General features: G+C 48.7%; 1 protein-coding gene across 3 annotated transcripts in view; it reads right to left on the bottom strand.

Annotated features, from left to right (window-relative positions):
- The window catches only part of ccm2 (CCM2 scaffold protein), a 135,128-nt gene extending 118,601 nt beyond the window's left edge, over positions 1-16,527 (bottom strand). Inside the window, exon 1 of one of the 3 annotated variants that reach the window (XM_041188431.1) lies at positions 16,369-16,527. In XM_041188431.1, coding sequence (XP_041044365.1) covers positions 16,369-16,401 — 33 coding nt within the window. In that variant the 5' untranslated portion in view covers positions 16,402-16,527. Of the gene's footprint in view, positions 1-4,781; positions 5,020-16,368 lie in introns of those variants that run through there. The other 2 variants (XM_041188433.1, XM_041188432.1) reach the window with 2 other exon arrangements.
- Positions 16,528-23,021: the final 6,494 nt, after the last annotated feature.

Here is a 23,021-nt window from a genome sequence, read left to right on the forward strand (position 1 = left end):
GTTGAGGGCCGCTTCCATCATTTTGCTGATGGTCGAGAGTAGACTGATGGTAATTAATTGGGTTGTCCTACTTTGTGTGTGTAGGACATACCTGGGCAATTTTCCACATAGCTAGTTAGATATCAATGTTGTAGCTGTACTGGAACAGCTTGGCTAGGGGAGGGGGGGGGGCAGAAAATTCTGGAGCACAAGTCTTCAGTACGATTGCTGGAACTTTGTCAGGGCCCAAAGCCTTTGCAGTATCCAGTGCCTTCAGTAGTTTCTTGATAGCACATGAAGTGAATTGAACTGGCTGAAGACTGGCATCTGTGATGCTGGGGACCTCTGAAGGAGGCCGAGATGGATCATGCACTCAGCACTTCTGGCTGAAGATTGTAGCAAATGCTTCAGCCTTATCTTTTGCACTGAAGTGCTGGGCTCCCCCATCATTGAGGATGGGGATATTTGTGGAGTCTCCTCCTCCAGTGAGTTGTTTAATTGTCCACCATCATTCACGACTGGATGTGGCAGGACTGCAGAGCTTTGATCTGATCAGTTGGTGATGGGATCGGCTAGCTGGCTATAACTTACTGGCTTATGCCGTTTTTCACCAGGTTGACACCTCATTTTTAGGTATGCCTGGTGCTGCTCCTGCCTTCATTGAACCAGGGTTGATCTCCTGGCTTGGTGGCAATGGTAGAGTGGTTACCAATTGTGGTTGCGTACAATTATGCTGCTGCTGATGGCCCACAGCGTCTCATGGTTGCCCAGTCTTGTGTTGCTAGATCTGTTCAAAATCTATCTCAATTAGCACAGCGGTAGTACCACACAACATGGAGGGTATCCTCAGTGTAAAGATAGGACTTTGTCTCCAAGGACTGTGCAGTGGTCACTCCTACCAATACGGTCATGGACAAATGCATCTGCGGCAGGCTGGTTGGTGGTGATGAGGTCAAGTATGTTTTTTCTTGCTGTTGGTTTGCTCACCGCCTGCCACAGACCCAGTCTAGCAGCTGTGTCCTTTGGGGCTCAGCCAGCTCAGTCTGTAGTGGTGCTATCGAGCAATTCTTGGTGATGGACTACAACAATTGCATACCAAGTATTAAAATTCTCACTGAAATATCAGAGGATAAAACACAAGTTAGAACTCATTTCCAATCCCTAAGAAACTGAAAAGCACATATCCTCATCTCAGCGATTAAGCAGGGACCAAAATTATGTGATTAAACAACCCAACAAATTACAATAGCTCCAATAAATGCAGTTCACAAATATTAACATCAAGGAGAACTGAATGTCCATAGAGGTATTGTACACCATACAAGAAATTACAAAAGACTTGTCCAAAACCACCTGGTACTTAACTTCATTTAGTACTAAGCTGTGGCAGCAAGGTCAAAAATAATGGCTATGGCTACTGTCCAATTTCACTGTTTTTGCCCCTTATTTTGTGTCAAGTTTAGAACTACTTCTTGGGGATATGACTTCTATTTTTGTGTGTATTTGTTGGAACAACAAAAAGCATTAAAAACTTACACACCAGCCAGTCATCCATAGAGTGCAACGTTTTTAAAAATACCACTCAAGGGTAAGGCTTGGTATGCAATTGTTGTAGTCCATCACCAGAATCTCTCATTTATCTAAATTCAATGGTCTGTAACTTGGCAATTGTTTTTCTATAAACTACTGATGCTTTGGCAATTGCAACTCTTAAGCGAACTGAACATAATTAAGATGAAGTGATTCAAACCAGTACCACTGGTTTCCAAGTTTGCAACTCCTGGTTGCAATGTGGAAAACACTTTCCCAAAAATAGAAATTGGAAATATTTTTAAATGAAGGAAGGGCCAGTGAAGTCAGCACAGAAGGGCCTTGATGCACAAATATGTAGGTTAAAGATAGCAATAGCAAATTAATGAGATGAAAAGATAGTATCGCTGATACAAAAGCAAAATATTGTAGTTGCTGGAAATCTGAAATAAAAAAAACAAGATGGTGGAAATACACTGATCAGGCAGCAACTGCAGAAAGCGAATCAGAGTTAATGTTTCAGGTTGACGATCTTCCATAGAACCCCCGATTTTGTATCTGTATCACAGGTGCATGCAGTTTTGGGGCACCCAATTAAAAACAGGATGTAAAAGCAATGAGAAAAAAAGTGTGGATTAATTTTCCTAAGTATGGAATTGCACCTTCAAAGACAGACATGAAAGGTTGGAGCATTTTTCATTCAGTCACTTGAAAGCCTAAAATTATGAAAAAGTTATGAATAGATAAAATATGTGTTGCTGACCTTAGCAAAGTACAAATTAAAAGACAATTACAAAAGTTAAAGTGGAGGTTAACAAAAATAAACTCTTTATGGAGGGTAGTTAGAATGCAAGATTCTGTCACAAATCACTGACTTACAATCAACAAATTATTTTGAACGAGAGTTCGATGATTGACCAAGAGCCAGAATTATTAAAGGGCTTGGAATGAGCGCACTCTTAAAGCTGGCTCATGCGAAGACAATGAGATTTGTTGGGCCAAAAGGCTCATTTCCATGCTGTATCATGCTAAAAATTCACAAAAATGCACACCGAAAACCTTGTACAAAACAAATGCTGCAGCATGACAGACAAGTTCTATGAAATAACAGTTTCAATCAAAGTTTGTAAACCGAAAGTCACTGGATTTTGGACACCTGCTTAATCAAACTGCACAGAAGAGGAAAAAACCTCCATATTTGAAGCTGTAAATTTGTATTCATTTTAATTTGAAATGCCACCGTTCTCAACTGGATGAAACAACAAAACACACTAGGCACATAACATTTTCGTGTAAGGCACCCCTGTTATTTTAACATTTGAGCGCCACAAATCCTTACGTTAAGGCGACAAGGAAGGAGATGTCAAGTAAAAAAAAGCAAAGTATTGGAGATGAAGCAGGAGGAGCTGGAAAGAGGTTTACATGTCGGGGGCAGTGAGAAGACACCGCAGTTTGGTCTCAGTCTCTGAAGTGCCTCCGCCTGCAGCTCCCAGCGGACGTTAGAAAAAAAGTTACCGTTGAAAAACAGCCCAACCCAAAGTAGCAGCAGAAACGCCCTTCACTCTGCATCTCAACTTCCAACAACTGCATCTGGAACACGTTGCTTTTTTTGAACCGAAGTTTCCTGGATTTTAAGCGCGCGGCTCCAAAATTACCTGCATTACAAACACATCAAACACCCCCCCCCCCCCCACCCCCCAAACACACACACACACACACAAAGTGTAAACACATTTTTGGTCAAACGGCAAATTCTGAAAAGCCGGTTTACATTTTGTTTTACTTGTTGTAAAACTATCGCCCGCCCTTCTCCACCAGTGTGACTAACACCCCCCCACCCAGACTAACCCCCCAGCACAGGCTGTCCCTCCCCCCCAGACTGTCCCTACCCCAGCAGACACCAGACTGTGTCCCCCTCCACAGCAAACACCAGACTGCCCCCCCCAGACTGTCCTCCCCCCCAGCAAACACCAGACTGCCCCCCCCCCCAGACTGTCCTCCCCCCCAGCAAACACCAGACTGCCCCCCCCAGACTGTCCTCCCCCCCAGCAAACACCAGACTGCCCCCCCAGACTGTCCTCCCCCCCAGCAAACCCCAGACTGTCCCCCCACAGACTGTCCTCCCCCCAGCAAACACCAGACTGTACCCCCCCAAGACTGTGTCCCCCCCCACAAGACTGTCCCCCCCAGACTGTCCTCCCGCCAGCAAACACCAGACTGCCCCCCCAGACTGTCCTCCCCCCCAGCAAACCCCAGACTGTCCCCCCACAGACTGTCCTCCCCCCAGCAAACCCCAGACTGTCCCCCCCAGACTGTCCTCCCGCCAGCAAACACCAGACTGTACCCCCCCAAGACTGTGTCCCCCCCACCAGACTGTCCCCCAGACTGTTAACCCCCCAGACTGTTAACCCCCCAGACTGTTAACCCCCCAGACTGTTAACCCCCCAGACTGTCCCCCCCACCAGACTGTACCCCCCCCCACCAGACTGTACCCCCCCCACCAGACTGTACCCCCCCCACCAGACTGTACCCCCCCCACCAGACTGTACCCCCCCCACCAGACTGTTAACCCCCCAGACTGTTAACCCCCCAGACTGTTAACCCCCCAGACTGTCCCCCCCACCAGACTGTACCCCCGCCCACCAGACTGTACCCCCCCCACCAGACTGTACCCCCCCCACCAGACTGTTAACCCCCCCAGACTGTACCCACCAGACTGTCCCCCCCACCAGACTGTACCCCCCCCACCAGACTGTACCCCCCCCCACCAGACTGTACCCCCCCCACCAGACTGTTAACCCCCCCAGACTGTACCCACCAGACTGTCCCCCCCACCAGACTGTACCCCCGCCCACCAGACTGTACCCCCCCCACCAGACTGTACCCCCCCCACCAGACTGTACCCCCCCCACCAGACTGTTAACCCCCCCAGACTGTACCCACCAGACTGTCCCCCCACCAGACTGTACCCCCCCCACCAGACTGTACCCCCCCCACCAGACTGTACCCCCCCCACCAGACTGTTAACCCCCCCAGACTGTACACACCAGACTGTCCCCCCTCCCCCAGACTGTCCCCCCTCCCACTTTTTCCCGGGTCGTCCATTCGGCCCCAATCCAGGTGATAGCCCCCGGGCGATGAGAAACTTACCCACAGCCGGAGCCTCGATACAAACCGGCGGCGGTGCCGGGGGTATTTCCCGCTCACCTTCCCCTCCGACCACATCCGCCCCGGCCCCGCCACCGGCACCGGCACCGGCCTCAAACCCTCACCTTTTTACCTTTCTTCGCATCATCCTCCATTTCTAGCTGAAGAACCAGCGACAACTCCTCACACCCAGGGTGACGCCTCCCGCCCACAATGACATTACTGCAGTAACATCTCAACAGGCTGGACAGTGTCCGCGGCCCGGCCGGCGACAGCGGCGGCGGCTCCTCCCCGTCACCGACCCGCTCACAGCGCCCACCGCCCTGAGCAACTTTTCAATCCTGCCGCCATCTTGGGCGTATCTTCCCAGCTCGCACTGGGTCGGCTCTGGAGGACCATCGCCGCCGCCTCCTCCTCCCGGCCGGCAGGGGGCGGGCGCGCTCGTCCTCCGCGCCTCCTCCTCCCGGCCGGCAGGGGGCGGTGCAATTCCCAATCTGCTTCCTTGGCGGTGTGCTCCCAGGCGCCATCTCCAGGAAGACGGTGGTACTTTCCAGAAGGGAAAAAAGGTTCCCTCTCCCTCCCCACAATTGGTGAGAATGGAGACATGAACAGAGCGTCCTTCATCCTTCTCTCCCCTACCCACAGCCCCACCTTAGTAACCAAATTACTTATTTCCTCATCAGGGGGAGGCGGTAGCAGAGTGGTATTGTCACTAGACTGGTATTCCAGAGACAAAAACAGAATTACCTGGAAAAACTCTGAAGAACTTGAGTTCAAGTCCAAGAAAGAGCTGAAATATAAGCTGGTTTAAGTTGTGAGTGTGGGGGGCGGAGAGAAAGAGAGGTGGGGGGGGGGTGTGGTTGTAGGGACAAACAAGCAGTGATAGAAGCAGATCATCAAAACATGTCAACGACAATAGAACAAAAGAACACATAGGTGTTAAAGTTGGTGATATTATCTAAACGAATGTGCTAATTAAGAATGGATGGTAGGGCACTCAAGGTATAGCTCTAGTGGGGGTGGGGAGAGCATAAAAGATTTAAAAATATTTTAAAATAATGGAAATAGGTGGGAAAAGAAAAATCTATATAATTTATTGGAAAAAAAAGGAAAAGGAAGGGGGAAACAGAAAGGGGGTGGGGATGGGGGAGGGAGCTCACGACCTAAAGTTGTTGAATTCAATATTCAGTCCGGATGGCTGTAAAGTGCCTAGTCGGAAGATGAGGTGTTGTTCCTCCAGTTTGCGTTGGGCTTCACTGGAACAATGCAGCAAGCCAAGGACAGACATGTGGGCAAGAGAGCAGGGTGGAGTGTTAAAATGGCAAGCGACAGGGAGGTTTGGGTCATTCTTGCGGACAGACCGCAGGTGTTCTGCAAAGCGGTCGCCCAGTTTACGTTTGGTCTCTCCAATGTAGAGGAGACCACATTGGGAGCAACGAATGCAGTAGATTAAGTTGGGGGAAATGCAAGTGAAATGCTGCTTCACTTGAAAGGAGTGTTTGGGCCCTTGGACGGTGAGGAGAGAGGAAGTGAAGGGGCAGGTGTTGCATCTTTTGCGTGGGCATGGGGTGGTGCCATAGGAGGGGGTTGAGGAGTAGGGGGTGATGGAGGAGTGGACCAGGGTGTCCCAGAGGGAGCGATCCCTACGGAATGCCGATAGGGGGGGTGAAGGGAAAACGTGTTTGGTGGTGGCATCATGCTGGAGTTGGCGGAAATGGCGGAGGATAATCCTTTGAATGCGGAGGCTGATGGGGTGATAAGTGAGGACAAGGGGGACCCTTTCATGTTTCTGGGAGGGAGGAGAAGGCGTGAGGGCAGATGCGCGGGAGATGGGCCGGACACAGTTGAGGGCCCTGTCAACGACCGTGGGTGGAAAACCTCAGTTAAGGAAGAAGGAAGACATGTCAGAGGAACTGTTTTTGAATGTAGCATCATCGGAACAGATGCGACGGAGGCGAAGGAACTGAGAGAATGGGATGGAGTCCTTACAGGAAGCGGGGTGTGAGGAGCTGTAGTCGAGGTAGCTGTGGGAGTCGGTGGGTTTGTAATGGATATCGGTGGACAGTCTATCACCAGAGATTGAGACAGAGAGGTCAAGGAAGGGAAGGGAAGTGTCAGAGATGGACCACGTGAAAATGATGGAGGGGTGGAGATTGGAAGCAAAATTAATAAATTTTTCCAAGTCCCGACGAGAGCATGAAGCAGCACCGAAGTAATCATCAATGTACCGGAGAAAGAGTTGTGGAAGGGAGCCGGAGTAGGACTGCAACAAGGAATGTTCCACATACCCCATAAAGAGACAGGCATAGCTGGGGCCCATGCGGGTACCCATAGCCACACCTTTTATTTGGAGGAAGTGAGAGGAGTTGAAGGAGAAATTGTTCAGCGTGAGAACAAGTTCAGCCAGACGGAGGAGAGTAGTGGTGGATGGGGATTGTTCGGGCCTCTGTTCGAGGAAGAAGCTAAGGGCCCTCAGACCATCCTGGTGGGGGATGGAGGTGTAGAGGGATTGGACGTCCATGGTGAAGAGGAAGCGGTTGGGGCCAGGGAACTGGAAATTGTTGATGTGACGTAAGGTGTCAGAGGAATCACGGATGTAGGTGGGAAGGGACTGAACAAGGGGAGAGAGAAGGGAGTCAAGATAACGAGAAATGAGTTCTGTGGGGCAGGAGCAAGCTGAGATGATCGGTCTACCGGGGCAGTTCTGTTTGTGGATTTTGGGTAGGAGATAGAAGTGGGCCGTCCGAGGTTGGGCGACTATCAGGTTGGAAGCTGTGGGAGGAAGATCCCCAGAGGAGATGAGGTCAGTGACAGTCCTGGAAACAATGGCTTGATGTTCAGTGGTGGGGTCATGGTCCAGGGAGAGGTAGGAGGAAGTGTCTGCGAGTTGACGCTCAGCCTCCGCGAGGTAGAGGTCAGTGCACCAGACAACAACAGCACCACCCTTGTCAGCGGGTTTGATGACAATGTCAGGGTTGGACCTGAGAGAATGGAGTGCAGTAAGTTCAGAGAGAGACAGGTTAGAATGGGTGAGAGGAGCAGAGAAATTGAGACGATTAATGTCGCGCCGACAGTTCTCAATGAAAAGATCAAGAGAAGGTAAGAATCCAGAGGGAGGGGTCCAGGTGGAGGGAGAATATTGGAGGTGGGTGAAAGGATCCGTTGAATGGGGAGAGGACTCCTGCCCAAAGAAGTGAGCCCGGAGACAAAGACGGCGGAAGAAGAGTTCAGCATCATGCCGAGCCCGAAATTCATTGAGGTGAGGGCGTAAGGGTATGAAACTAAGTCCTTTGCTGAGCACTGAACGTTCAGCATCGGAGAGGGGAAGGTCAGGGGGTATAGTGAATACACGGCTGGGGTTGGGATTGGAAGATGGGGTAGGGACGGAGGGACGGGCAGGGGTGGAGGGTCCTAGATGGGTGTTGGTGTCGATGAGTTGTTGGAGCTTGCGTTCCTTAGCACTTGAGAGAAAGAGAAAAAGTTTCTTGTTGAGGCGCCAGATGAACCGAAGGATAAAATGAAACTGGGGGCACGCGCAGCTTTGAAAAAGGGTACGGTGGTGCTGCTGGAGGGAGAGGTCGAGTGTGTTCATATGGCGGCGCATGGCACTGAGTGTGGATCTCAGAATGTGACGGGAACAGCAGTCCGAGAAACGTTTTATGTCCCAGAGATACCTGTAATCCTGGGTAGGTTCGAAACATGAGGGGTGGAATTTCAGTTGAAATCCACGTGGGGTAAGTCGGAGACGGAGACAGTCACTGAGAAAGGAGATGTGGCTGTGAAAGTGGGTTTTAGTAAACACCTCGTCAAACACCAGGAGGGAAATGGAAAGCAAGGAAGGTGAGCAAGGCAAAAGAGAGGAACGGAAATCTTGTCGCAGAGAAGAACAGAACTTCTTCAAGGAGGTAGGCATTTCTTGAATAGCAGTGGCAGTCAATTAAACACAGAGATAAAAACAAAAAAAAACAGAACTGGAGTTCTGTTGAAGGGTCATGAGGAATCGAACCGTCAACTCTTTTCTTCTCCGCCAATGCTGCCAGACCTGCTGAGTTTTTCCAGGTAGTTCTGTTTTTGTTTTGGTATGAAAACTCATCTGGTTTACTAATTTCCTTTAGAGAATCTGGTTTATGTGGTTTGGCCTTCACGCAACTCCAGACCAACAGCAACATGCTGACTCTTAAAATACCGCCTGAACAAGGGCAATTAGGGATGGCCCAGCCAGTGGCACCCACATCCCATGGACAAATAAATACAATCAGCCTATGTTGACCAATAGCCTCAAAACATAATCGAAACCTCAGTACAACAGTTATGTGAGCCTTCTCAAAACTTCACTTCACTTGTATTGGGAAAATATACTCAGAGCAAATGCAACTTTTAAAGGCAGAAAATGAACGTGTAGCCAAGAGACATACTTTTCTGGCAAATGTTGAACTTTTGCATTTAAAATGCAATCTATTTAATTATAAGCATTTCTTATTCCATAGTTTCTAGATTTTGCTAATCTAAAATAGGGGTAAAACAAATTGACATTTGAATTTTCCAACAGACTTGCACTTCCGTAAAATTTACCAATTCTGGTTGGACATGTTCCAGGAAGTTACATTAACCACCCGTTGCCAAGCTCCCAATATTGGCCACCTGACATGTCCAGCCTCATGGTATACTGGAAAAACTCAACAGGTCTGGCAGCGTTGGCGGAGAAGAAAAGAGTTGACGTTTCGAGTCCTCATGACCCTTCGACAGAACTTGTTCTCAAGTTCTGTCGAAGGGTCATGAGGACTCGAAACGTCAACTCTTTTCTTCTCCACCGATGCTGCCAGACCTGCTGAGTTTTTCCAGGTAATTCTGTTTTTGTTTTTGTTTTGGATTTCCAGCATCCGCAGTTTTTTTGTTTTTATCTCATGGTATACTGCCTTGCCACACCAAGTTGAAAAATAATACTCTTCTTCAGCAGATTGGGTGACTTAATTTTTCCACAGCCTATTCTGCACCCCCATTTTAATAACTAACAAATTAAATTGTTCTAATAAAATTGTATAAACATATATAAGGCTAATGTGGCACTGAGTACAGTACCACCAGATAGTGATAAGAGAGCACAAGACCCACACCCAGGGTCAGTCAAGTATTAGACAGAGCCGTGTGCATTAGCAAGCATGGAGACAGCTCTGAGCCTGTACCCCTTACTGTATATTTGTAAATAGTTCTAAGAGTCAGTGAAGAGTTGCAGTTAACCTATATATGACTGCAAGGACTTCTTGAGACCTACAGAACTATAACCAACACTCAAAACAAAACACAATTCATTTCAACCCCCACAACGCCTCCCCCTGCCCTATTGATTTTTTCCCTAAGTTGTTTGCAGCAGTGTGCTGGGAATTAGTCTTTAACTTGCCGAAACTCAAAATATTTGTGGTCAATTTAGTATCTTTATTGCAACATTACTTCTTTAAATACAGGATTTCTAGTTATTTGTTCACCAAAGACGTTAACAGAATCAAAACATCTCACTCTGGAAGAAGCTACATAAAGCAGTCCACATGTAAAAGCAAGCCAAGAAATATAAATGCTATTTTTGTCAAGTATCTGGCCAAATGACTTGCTTATGGTCATAGAATGTGAAAGTCAAAGCGGACTGTATTTTCTCTTGTGTTGTAAAGGAAGGTTTCCATCTGATGGCTCAATATTATTCAACAAATAAACACAGTATCATTGAAGAAAATTGACAATTTTGGTCCATCACAAAATCCTCATTTAGGATTCCAGTGTTATAGGGCAGAATTTTGCCCTTGGTTGGTGGGTGGGCCCCATCAGCTTGGTGGCGGGTGGGCAGCCGATCGCTGCTGCTGAAACAGGCCCTGCCGCCAATTAAGGCCCAGCCAGCGGCCTGCCCGATGGGAAGCGCTATGTACATACTGTGCTGTGTTGGGGGGGTAGGGATTCCCAAACTGTCAGAATGCGCGGTTTCACGTATCTGCACGAAAGAGTGCACTGCTCCCTGAGACTAAGTGCTGACTCAGGGAGATCACTGACAGTGTTTGAAACTTTAAAAATAGAAAAATAAAAAAATTATTAATATGTTTCACTCATGTGACAATGTCACACGAGACGGGACATGTTAATAAATATCACAGAAACCGCCGCTGGATGAGGTTTTATGTTTTCTCTAGTCCCCGCCGGGGGTCCTGGCCGACCCACCAGCCTTAAGGTTGGACGGGCAGGCCGTTAATTGGTTTAACTACCCTGTCAATGGCCTCACTGTCCGCCCGCCTTCCTGAATATTTAAATGGGGCCGGATGACATCGGGAGTTCCCCCGACATCATCCCGTGTCATTTCCGCTTCGGCGAGTGGGCCCCGCCCCCAAATCGTCGACGGAAAAATTCTTCCCATAGAATCATGGGGCAGAATTTAGCCCTTGTTGGGGGCGGGGGGGGGTGGTGGGGGGGGCTCAGCCAGGAAGTCGGCTGCCACCCTCAATTGGGGTTGGACCACAATTTGACACTGGCGGGCCAGTGAAGGCCCACTCAGCACTGCCTGTGCAACGGGGGGGTAGTCCGAGCATGAACTTCATGCATACGTGTGAGTGAGTGTTTGCAAATATCCCCAAGGCACAGAACTGCCTCAGGGAAAAATAAATAAGGGCTCAAAAAATGTTATAAAACATCTCCCCTCATGTGACTCTGTCACATGAACAGCGACATGTTATTAATTCAATTTAAAAATGTTAATTTTATTTTTATTTGCTTTTGGAAACCTCATCCCGTCCGTGGATGAAGTTTCCTAAAAGGTGCTTGGCCTTTTGTCTGCCTGCCAACCGTAAGGCTGGACAGACAGGGAAAAATGGAAGTTAATTAAAACTTTAATGGCCCTGACAGGTCTTTTAATTGTCGACAGGCGACTGAAATATCGCACGACAGCGTGTTGACGTTGGGATGCTCGCCCAACATGAGTGTGCATCATTTTACACTCGAGCGGGTTGGGAGCGCGCCCACCCGCCAAGGTAAAAATTTTGCCCATGATACCTGCTTCTCCCTTCAGTCTAAGTTTGTACAGTAGCTTGCCCATTGCAGCTAGACTATATAGAAACTCTGGAGGTATCATTGTTTAAAATTCCTTCATGGGATGTGGGTGTCGCTGGCTAGGCCAGCATTTATTGTCCATCCCTAACTGCCCGTGAGAAGGAGATGGTGAGCTGCCTTCTTGAACCGCTTCACTCCGTGTGCTGTAAGCAGAAACACAGCGCTGTTCGGAGAGAGAGTTCCAGGATTTTGACCCAGCAACAGTGAAGGAACGGTGATATATTTCCAAGTCAGGGTGGTGAGTGGCTTGGAGGGGAACTTCCAGGGGGTGGAGTTCCCATGTGTTTGCTGCTCTTGTCCTTCTAGGTGGCAGTGGTCGTGGGTTTGGAAGGTGCTGTCTAGGGACGCTTGGTGAGTTCCTGCAGTGCCTCTTGTAAGTGGTACACACTGCTGCTACTATGCATCGGTGGCGGAGTGATTGAATGTTTGTGGATGTGGTGCCAATCAAGTGGGCTGCTTTGTCCAGGATGGTGCCCAGTTTCTTCAGTGTTGTTGGAGCTGCACTTGTTCAGGCAAGTGAGGAGTATTCCATCACATTCCTGACTTGGGCCTTGTAGATGGTGGACAGGCTCTGGGGAGTCAGGAGGTGAGTTACTTGTCGCAGAATTCCTAGTCTCTGACCTGCTCTTATAGTCACAGTATTTATATGGCTAGTCCAGTTCAGTTTCTGGTCAATGGTAACCCCTAGGATGTTGATAGTGGGGGATTCAGTGATGGTAATGCCTTTAAACAACAAGGAGCGATGGTTAGATTCTCTCTTGTTGGAGATGGTCATTGCCTCGCACTTGTGTGGCGTGAATGTTACTTGCCACTTATCAGCCCAAGCCTGGATATTGGCCAGGTCTTGCTGCATTTGGACATGGACTGCTTCAGTATCTGAGGAGTCACAAATGGTGTTGAACATTGTGCAATCATCAGGGAACATCTCCACTTCTGACCTTCTGATGGAAGGAAGGTCATTGGTGAAGCAGCTGAAGATGGTTGGGCCGAGGACACTACCCTGAGGAACTCCTGCAGTGTTGTCCTGGAGCTGAGATGATTGAAATCCAACAACCACAACCATCTTTCTTTGTGCTAGAAATGACGCGAAACAGTGCAGCATTCTCCACCCGATTCCCATTGACTCCAGTTTTGCTAGGGTATCTTGATGCCACACTCAATCAAATGCTGCCTTGGAGTCTAGGGCAGCCACTCTCACCTCCCCTCAGGAGTTCAGCTTTGAACCAATGTTTGAACCAAGGCTGTAATGAGGTCAGGAGCTGAGGGCCCTGGCAGAACCCAAATAGGACATCAGTGAGCTCAGGTTATTGCTGAGCAAGTGCTCTTTGATAGCATTGTTGATGACCCCTTCCATTACTTTACTGATGATCGAGAGTAGACTTGGCGGTAATTGGCCGGGTTGGATTTATCCTGCTTTTTGTGTACAGGACATACCTGGGCAATTTTCCATCCATAGATGCCAGTGTTGTAGCTGTACTGGAACAGCAGAACTAGGGGTGTGGCAAATTCTGGAGCACAAGTCTTCAGTACTATTGCCGGAATATTGGCAGGGCCCATAGCCTTTGCAGTATCGAGAGCCTTCGGCTGTTTCTTGATATCACATGAAGTAAATTGAATTGGCTGGAGACTGGCATCTGTGATGCTGGTGACCTCTGGGGGAGGCCAAGATGGATCATCCACTCGGCACTTCTGACTGAAGATTGTAGCAAATGCTTCAGCCTTATCTTTTGCACTGAAGTGCTGGGTTCCCCCATCATTGAGGATGGGAACATTTGTGGAGCCTCCTCCTCCAGTGAGTTGTTTAATTGTCCACCATCATTCACGACTGGATGTGGCAGGACTGCAGAGCTTAGATCTGATCCGATGGTAGAGCTCTGTCTATCAGTTGCTGCTTAGGCTGTTTGTCATGCTAGTCCTTCATTGTAGCTTCACCAGGTTGACACCTCATTTTTAGGTATGCCTGGTGCTGCTCCTGACATGCCCTCCTGCACTCTTCATTGAACCAGGGTTGATCACCTGGTTTGATGGTAATGGTAGAGTGGGGGCCTGAGGTTACAGATTGTGTTCGAGTACAATTCTGCTGCTGCTGATGGCCCACAGCACCTCATGGATGCCCAGTTTTGAGTTTCTAGATCTGTTTGAAATCTATCCCATTTAGCACGGTGTGTAATGCCACACAACACGCAGAAGGCATTCTCAATGTGAAGACAGGACTTCAGCTTCACAAGGACTGTGCATTGGTCACTCCTACCAGTACTGTCACAGACAGATGCATCTGCAGTACTGCCACAGACAGGTTGGTGAGGATGAAGTCAAGTATGTTTTTTCCTCTTGTTGGTTCCCTCACCACCCGCCACAGACCCAGTCTGGTAGCTATGTCCTTTAGGACTCGGCCAGCTCGGTCAGTAGTGGTGCTACCGAGCCACTCTTGGTGATTGAAATTGAAGTCCCCACCAAGAGTGCATTTCCAATCTCAGTGCCTCCTCCAAATGGTGTTCAATATGGAGGAGTTCTAATTCATAAGCTGAGGGGGTGGAGGGCAGTACGTGGTAATCAGCAGGAGGTTTCCTTGCCCATGCTTGACCTGGTTCCATGAGACTTCATGGGGTCCAGAGCTGATGTTTTGGACTCATAGGGCAACTCCCTCCTGACTGTATACCATGTGGCACCACCTCTGCCAGTGGGACAGGACATACCTGGAGTGGTGATATTGGTGTCTGGGACACCACCTGTAAGGTATGATTCCATTAGCATGACTATGTCAGGCTGTTGCTGACTAGTCTGTGGGACAGCTCTCCCAATTTTGGCACAAGCCCCCAGATGTTAGTAAGGAGGACTTTGCAGGGTCGACAGGGCTGAGTTTGCCGTTGTCGTTTCCAGTGCCTAAGTTGATACCGAGTGGTCTGTCTGGTTTCATTCCTTACAGACTTTATAGAGGTTTGATACAACTGAGTGGCTTGCTAGGCCATTTAAGACTCAACCACAATGCTGTGGGTCTGGAGTCACATGCAGACCAGACCAGGTAAGATTTCCTTCCCTAAAGTGAACCAGATGGGTTTTTACAACAATTGACAATGGTTTTGTGGTCATCATTAGGCTTTTAATTCCAGATTTCTATTGAATTTAAATTCCACCAAACTCAGGTCCCCGTGGCATTACCCTGGGTCTCTGGAATACTGGTCCAGTGACAAGACCAAGACACCACCGCCTCCCCTCGGCTTTCATTTTTGAAGATAGAATCAAAGCTAATGTATTATTTTAGCTCACTGGACAGCTTTTCCAAAAAAATTCTGATTCAAATCTAGTGAATCTTTAATTTTAGCACAAAGAATAGCTTTAGAAAAATAATTTCAAATATCTATCATGCCATCCCTCTCAGTCTAACCCCTCCTTCTCCATCCCATGCTTCCCAAACCACCTTTCCCATGCCATGCCATTCATCTCATGCTAACACATCCCACGACATTTTCATATTGACCCCCACCTTCCCAACCCCCATCCCCTGCAAATAGTAGTTCCAGGGCTGACATTTTGAAAATCATCTCATTAAAATCCAACAGGATTGGGATTGGTTATGCCTGAACAAAACACAAGGCAGCGCTGACTCACAAAGTGGAACAGGACCTCAGCTTGAACCTTTATTGTAGCAGTGGGGCATGGGGTACCTTCCTGTGTCAGCCCCTCTGTAACCCTGACTGCTGGCCGTGACCAGTATGAGGTTACTGACCGAGCTGGCAGTCATTGCTGAGGTGATTCTAGGTAATGCTCACATATACTAATCTCCTGTACACTGCTACATTCACACCACCGGAGAGAGATGAGAGGAAAAGGATGAATCCTGGTGCTCCCCGCTATTCCTCTCTCACCCCCAGCTTTAATTGAACATGGCCTCCATAATTATCAGGGAACAGCTTCACCATTGCACACACACACAAACAAACACACACTTACAGAGCGGGATTTTCCCGTCCAGTCTGCCACAGGACCAGAAATAACTGGCCCGAAGTCAACGGACCGTTTGCTGGTCCTTTAAATTTTACATCCCACCTGCGATGACTCCCACAGAGCACTGGACCTGAAAATTTCGAGAAAATGACACACCAACTTTTGGCAGCAGCATGTGTGTCACCTGCTCCAATCCTCACCTCGCCCTGCAAGCTTCTGTGAACATCAAGTCAACCCGTCAACAGATGCTCCCCTTAAAGTGACCAATCATAACAGTCCGGACAGACAAAAAACTGTGATTATAGATTCTTGGTGACTCCAGTACAATCCCACATACCCTTCTTGTCTGATTTTTAGGGACATTCTACCTGCTCCTGACTCAACCAAATCCAACCAATTTTCACATCATTGGCATTGTATAGCTAAATTGTGAGATACAAAATGAAGTAGGCCAGACTGCCATGTCTCCTATTTTACCTCTCTTATTCTCGTCAAATGCCAGTACCATAACCAAAATTGTAAACTCAACATGTGGGTAAACACAGGAAAATATTGACATCCTGTCTTTCAGTGCGCAGGCCTGTGCATTTTAACACCATAAGCTGCATCAACAAGCAACAGATAGAGTTTTTACACTAAACAGCTTCTCCAAGTACATAGTAGACAATTTTTTTTTTTACTAACCTCCAAAGTTCTTTCATTTTCTTTAGCGTACATTGAATTTTCTTAATTATGAGTCACATTTCAAGCTACATACATCTTCTTATAAGTGAAAAGTGTTTTTCCTTGCTATGAACATCACTGATGTATTTTGCCGTTTGGAGTTCCCCATGTTACAGAACTTCTTCTTTGCTGGGCTAGCAAAGGAAACAAGAAGCTTTTATTTCCTTTAGCACACTTTGTAGTTACGTCTTGAGTCAGTCTTCCCCTTTAACCGATTGGGTTTCTGTTTAACAGTTCACTGCGACATGAGCATGGATTTTTTTTCCAAACTTGTGGTTACATCTAATTGTTGAAACAAAATGGTATTTTACTTTTTAAAGCAATATTTGTAGTTCACTCAGTCAATATATCATCATTGGCTTTAATTATAAGCAAAATATTTAACAACTGGTCAAACCTACCAAAAACTCCCAGCTTCTCATGGTCCACAAAATAACAATACTGGTAAGTTTGAAAATGATTGTCCACACTTAACTAGCTTTTTTCTCTTCCCCCCTAGCCTTCTATCTCTCTTTCTCTCTCTCCTCCATCTTCATTTGTCACTGGTTTCTCTCTTTTTTCTCTCTTCCCTTCCCTTTTAATGTCATTGCATTCTCTTCTGCCCTTTTCATCCTTCTATTCCCTATCTTCCATTTCTTTCTAGCTCCTTCTTTACTTTCACCTCCCTCTCCTCATTTCTTATTCCCCATCCACTAACACAATCCTCTCTGCTCCCTATCTCTTTATCTCCTTCTTCACCAACTCTTTTTCTGTTCCTTGCCTTCTTTAGGAATTCTGCTTTTTTTCCTCTCTATCTCTCTCCTCTCCTCCTATAACTTCTCTTTCTCCTAGAATCATAGGGCAGAATCATCCCAAATTTGTACTAAGTGTGGTAGGTAAATTGATGTTTTACCTGCAGCTTCTCACACCACTTCACCCCAATCACACCGCGTTAATTATACATTCCCATGAAACACGGCGTTTCGATGGCGGGGGTAATTCATTCGCCTGCCACACCATCATCTCACCCCTCCATCATGCCAGGCACCATGTTTAAAGTGCAGCCGTGTGCACACACCTCTCACTGTTTCCAGCCCACAACTGCTGCACAGAAGACAAAACGGCACCGACAAGCAAAGAGACTGCAGCCCCCCCGCTTCAGTGATGCATCCCTCGAGTGCCTTTTGATGGCTGTGGAGGCCCAGCAGTATATCCCCTACCCCCGCTCTGGCTCCAGGATGGGCTGGCTGTATCACCAATCCAGCGTGGGAGGTGGTGGCAGTGATGGTCAGCGCCAACACCCTGCAAAAGAGGACAGCCACCCAGTGCAGCTACAGGATGAATGGTCTCATTCATTCCTCAGGGTGAGTCACTCTTCTCATCACTCTCGACTCACACACTCTCAAACCCGTCACACACCCACAGGGATCTCACATCTCAAGGGACAACACCACTAACTCTCACACACACCCTCACATCTCCATCAGGCTCATAGCCTCTCCAGCTCGCATCTTCATCCTGTCCATGGCTCTGCTCACCACACAAACATTCCACTCAGTGCCATGTGTCCTGCTCACACTCTCTCCATCTGTTTTCATGCAGGAGAAGCCTGCTCATATCAGCAGGAAGAAATCCCTGACTGGGGGTAGAGTGGCCCACATTAGGCCCCTCACTCACTTTGAGGAGCCATCGCGCTGACTGGTGAGGATGTGGACCCTCCCTGAGGTGACAGTGAGGTTGGTGGTGAACACCCTCTTGAGGATCCTGCACCACATCATCCCTCTCTCAATGCAAATGTGAGTGTCTCTCTCTCTCTCTCCTGCTTCTGAATCTGCTGCCAGGCACTAATTTTCTCTAAAACAAAAACAGAATTACCTGGAAAAACTCAGCAGGTCTGGCAGCATCGGCGGAGAAGAAAAGAGTTGACGTTTCGAGTCCTCATGACCCTTCGACAGAACTTGCGTTCGAGTCCAAGAAAGAGTTGAAATATAAGCTGGTTTAAGGTGTGTGTGTGGAGGGCGGAGAGATAGAGAGACAAAGAGGTGGAGGGGGGGGTGGGAGTGTGTGGTTGTAGGGACAAACAAGCAGTGATAGAAGCAGATCATCAAAAGATGTCAACGACAATAGTACAATAGAACACATAGGTGTTAAAATTAAAGTTGGTGATATTATCTAAACGAATGTGCTAATTAAGAATGGATGGTAGGGCACTCAAGGTATAGCTCTAGTGAGTTTTTTTTTAATTTTATATATAATGGAAATAGGTGGGAAAAGGAAAATCTTTATAATTTATTGAAAAAAAAAGGGGAGGGGGAAACAGAAAGGGGGTGGGGATGGGGGAGGGAGCTCACGACCTAAAGTTGTTGAATTCAATATTCAGTCCAGAAGGCTGTAAAGTCCCTAGTCGGAAGATGAGGTGTTGTTCCTCCAGTTTGCGTTGGGCTTCACTGGAACAATGCAGCAAGCCAAGGACAGACATGTGGGCAAGAGAGCAGGGTGGAGTGTTAAAATGGCAAGCGACAGGGAGGTTTGGGTCATTCTTGCGGACAGACCGCAGGTGTTCTGCAAAGCGGTCGCCCAGTTTACGTTTGGTCTCTCCAATGTAGAGGAGACCACATTGGGAGCAACGGATGCAGTAGACTAAGTTGGGGGAAATGCAAGTGAAATGCTGCTTCACTTGAAAGGAGTGTTTGGGTCCTTGGACGGTGAGGAGAGAGGAAGTGAAGGGGCAGGTATTGCATTTTTTGCGTGGGCATGGGGTGGTGCCATAGGAGGGGGTTGAGGAGTAGGGGGTGATGGAGGAGTGGACCAGGGTGTCCCGGAGGGAGCGATCCCTACGGAATGCCGATAAGGGGGGTGAAGGGAAGATGTGTTTGGTGGTGGCATCATGCTGGAGTTGGCGGAAATGGCGGAGGATGATCCTTTGAATGCGGAGGCTGGTGGGGTGATAAGTGAGGACAAGGGGGACCCTATCATGTTTCTGGGAGGGAGGAGAAGGCGCTCTACTTTGAGTCACGGGGAGCTCTGCCAAGTGACCTACACCCTCAGCCAGCCAGTCCCTCAGCTCCATCCACATCCTCACCTCCAGCCAAGAGGACACCTCCTCCATTGAAGAGCTGGAAATAAGCAGCCTGGAAGACCCGTCACAGCGCTTACCCACACCCTGCACCAGCGCACAGACACACACCTCGTTTGCATCAAGATCTAGGGCAGTCTGGGGTTCACAATCTGGTGGTCACTGCATGGACACATGTTCGCAGCAGGAGGAGGCAGGTTCAGCCGAGCCTCCAGGACTGCTAGGGATCAGGCATCTGGAAGGTCCGAGTCAGATGATGAGCTCCTGGATTTGTCCTTCCAATTCATCCTGGAGAGTCAGCAGGAGGCGGGGGAACATCTCACAGAGCTGTTGGAAGCCCTGAATAGGCTGGTGAGTCGGAGGAGTGTGTCCGCCTGCTCTCTGATGAAGTGATGCCCACATGTGCGCTTATGGAGGTCTCCGTGGGGAGGATAGTGGATGCCATGGAGACCCTGGTCCAGCAGAATTCGGAGATGTGGAGATGTGTACATACATGCACTCCATCACAGGAGCCATGGGTGAGTTCCTGTAGTGACAATGCGAGAGGGAAACAGGGCACCTCAACATCCCTCCAGGTGCTCCTTCCCTTCAAGGAGTCAGGCTGGGGACCCTGGGCACCCGAAAGGAAGAGGAGCAGCAGCTGGACACCCCTGGGTCATCCACTCAGGAATCTCAGAGACTGTCCTCTCCCTCCGAGTCCCCTTTCCCTGTGACCCCCTCAACCTCATCCTCTATCACCTCAGAGGGAGCAGCTGGTCAATGAGTGATTCTGGAGGGAGAAGTGTGTGTAACGTAGGGTCTTTCAGAGACTCGTGCAAACACTCTGTCATGCACACGGATCCTTCACATATCACACTCACCTCAAGGTGCTGAGCATTTTCACTGCTGCCTGCTGGGGTTCTCTTTCAGTTGTCCATCTGAACTAACCTGTATCTCCACCCATCCACTGACCATACTCCCATGCAGCACCTGATCTCCTCATCACGACTCTCATTTCCCTTTCGATTTGGACAGCATGGTCTGGATTCACTTTTTCCTGCACTCTGCCATCTTTTCCCCTCCCCCAGTCACCCATTTCCTTTTCCTCATCACAGTTGACCCCTCTGGCATCACCTTCCACCTCCGTGACCAACCAGCCACAACCCTTTTCCTTTGGCGATGTCCAGGTGAATGTGCAGTTCTCTTCCTTCCCAAAAATCCCACCCCATCCACATTCACCTCCCTGACCTCCTCCTTCCCATTCCCAGGGTCGGCATTCAAGTCCCCAACAACCACCCTCGCCGTCCCTTCCACCACTACCATCAAACCCTCACCCTCCCATCCTACTGCCTCATCCAGCCCTCAGTCATACTCACCATGCCCTCGTTCCATGCCCACCCTCAGTTTCTTCCCAGGAGGCAGCCATGGATGCCTCAGAGCCCTCCCTTGCATGTTCACCTGGACATTCCCCCTTCCAGACCACTTTCCCCCCTTGGAACCCCTTCCCCCCTCCGGACTCCTTCCCCCCTCTGGACCTCTTCCCCCGTAGAACCCCTTCCAACCTTGGAACCCTGCCCCACCCCCCTTGGTGCTGTCTCCCCCTGAATTCCTCCCCTGCTTAGTCCTTCCCCCTTCCGTACTCCTTCTGCCACCCTTAGTCCTTCCCCATTCCCGACTTCTTCCTCCACCCTTACTTCTTCCTCCAGCCTTATTCCCTCCACTCTCTGCATCCCTTCCTCCCCCTGGGCTCACTCCACCTCTGCACTCCTCCCCCTCTCCGAACTCCTTCCCTTACATCTTCCACCCCCCCCTTATACCTACCTCCCCAGATGCTGTTTTTTCCCCAGCTACTCCTCCCCCTGGTACTCCCTCCCCCCCGAAACCTTCATTCCCCCCATCCAAACCTCACTCCATCCTGACACCTCTTCCTCTCCCAGTCGCTCCTAGACCTTCCTATCCCACCACCTCCCCCACCCCCACCCCCACCCCCCCACACCCCCCCACACCCCACACCGGTATATCTTCCTCTCCCAAACTAAGCTGGACCTTCCTCACCACCCCCTCAACCATCATCCATTGTGAGCAGACTCTCAACAGTGACTTTCCACCTTCCATGAGCTGCTCCATGGCAGAGCCATGTCCATGAGATCCCAGCATGCTGTGGACATTCCTCCAGTGTGCCTTTGCTGTCGGGCTCCAGTATCTTCTGTTCCTCGGATGTCCACAATGTGAACAAGGCCCTGGTGGTAAGTCCCACATCTGCCTGTCACAATTGTCAAGACGCGTTCTGCACCAGCGTGCAATCACACCGACATGGGTGACAATCCAGCAGGGGTGGGGGAATGATTCTGTTGGGCTGGCCTTATAATGATATGCAGATGTATTCCAATGAGGTTCCTGACATCTGATGGCAGGTAATGGGACGTGTAATGGCAGGTAATGGACGTGTAATGGACGTGTAATGGACGTGTAATGGACAGGTAATGGCAGGTAACGGGACGTGCCAATCGACAGGCTGAGCGGACAATCGCAAACTGGTTTCATGATGTCATGTAACTGATTTCTGACCTCCTCACCATATTGTATGTTCAGGCTGCTGAGCCAGCCCAACACCAGCGGGATGGAAAATTCCGTCCATAGAGCTGGATTGATTGGTGGAACAGGGGTTCCACTAATTGGTCTAAATGTTGGGGTGGGTTGGTCAGTCGTCAAACTCACTTTGACAGGCTGCAGAACCCAGGACCACAGCTTGTCTGGAGTATGACTTGAACAGAGTGTTGGAGTTTGGTGAGATGAGGGAATCTTAAATCTCTTCTTTAAAAAAGCTAATATTGATTGTATTTAACATTTAGCTGAAAGTACTGTTTAAATTCTAAATCTCATCCAAGGGCCTAAGCAGGGAGATAGAAATTATCCACTGGGGAGCAGCTGTAATTAGTTAATTAAGGAAACTTGCTTGAACTGTTTTTTCCTGTACCTGGGGCTCAGCTAATTTCTTTAGTTTCAGAATATACAAATATAGGCATCTCAGTCCGACCTAGCACTTGAGTGTGACTTGAATGGAATTCTGGAGTTTGGTGAGTTAAGAGAGTTAGAAGAGGAGGGAGGTGCTCCTTTGCTTTTTCTAATTTTTTCAACATGTAGAAATTGGTTCTAGCTCTACTACAGATAAAGAAGCTAGCTGTTTAGTGAGTATCTGGTGAACCGCTGGTAAGTGGTTAAAGTCTATTCTATTCCTAAGGTTTAAATAGTAAGGAACTTGTGGTTAAGATTAATAAAATGCATAAAGTATACTAAGTAATTAAGCACTTAATTAAAACACATTAAAGAAGGCAGGACAGGTAATGTGTCATGGCTGTAGCATGTGGGAGTTCCTGGATGCCAGTGTGATCCAGGGCAAACACGGCTTGAGGATCTTTGGCTCAGAGTCATTGAGTTGGAGGCTGAGCTGCAGACACTGCCACACATCAGGGAAAGGGAAAGTTACCTGGACACTTTGTACCAGGAGGCAGTCACACCCCTTAGGTTAGGGTCTTCTGATTTGGAACGTGGCCAGGGACAGGTGGATATGAATGCACCT

This window comes from Carcharodon carcharias, chromosome 5, assembly GCF_017639515.1.
Source record: "Carcharodon carcharias isolate sCarCar2 chromosome 5, sCarCar2.pri, whole genome shotgun sequence".
Lineage (NCBI taxonomy): Eukaryota > Metazoa > Chordata > Chondrichthyes > Lamniformes > Lamnidae > Carcharodon > Carcharodon carcharias.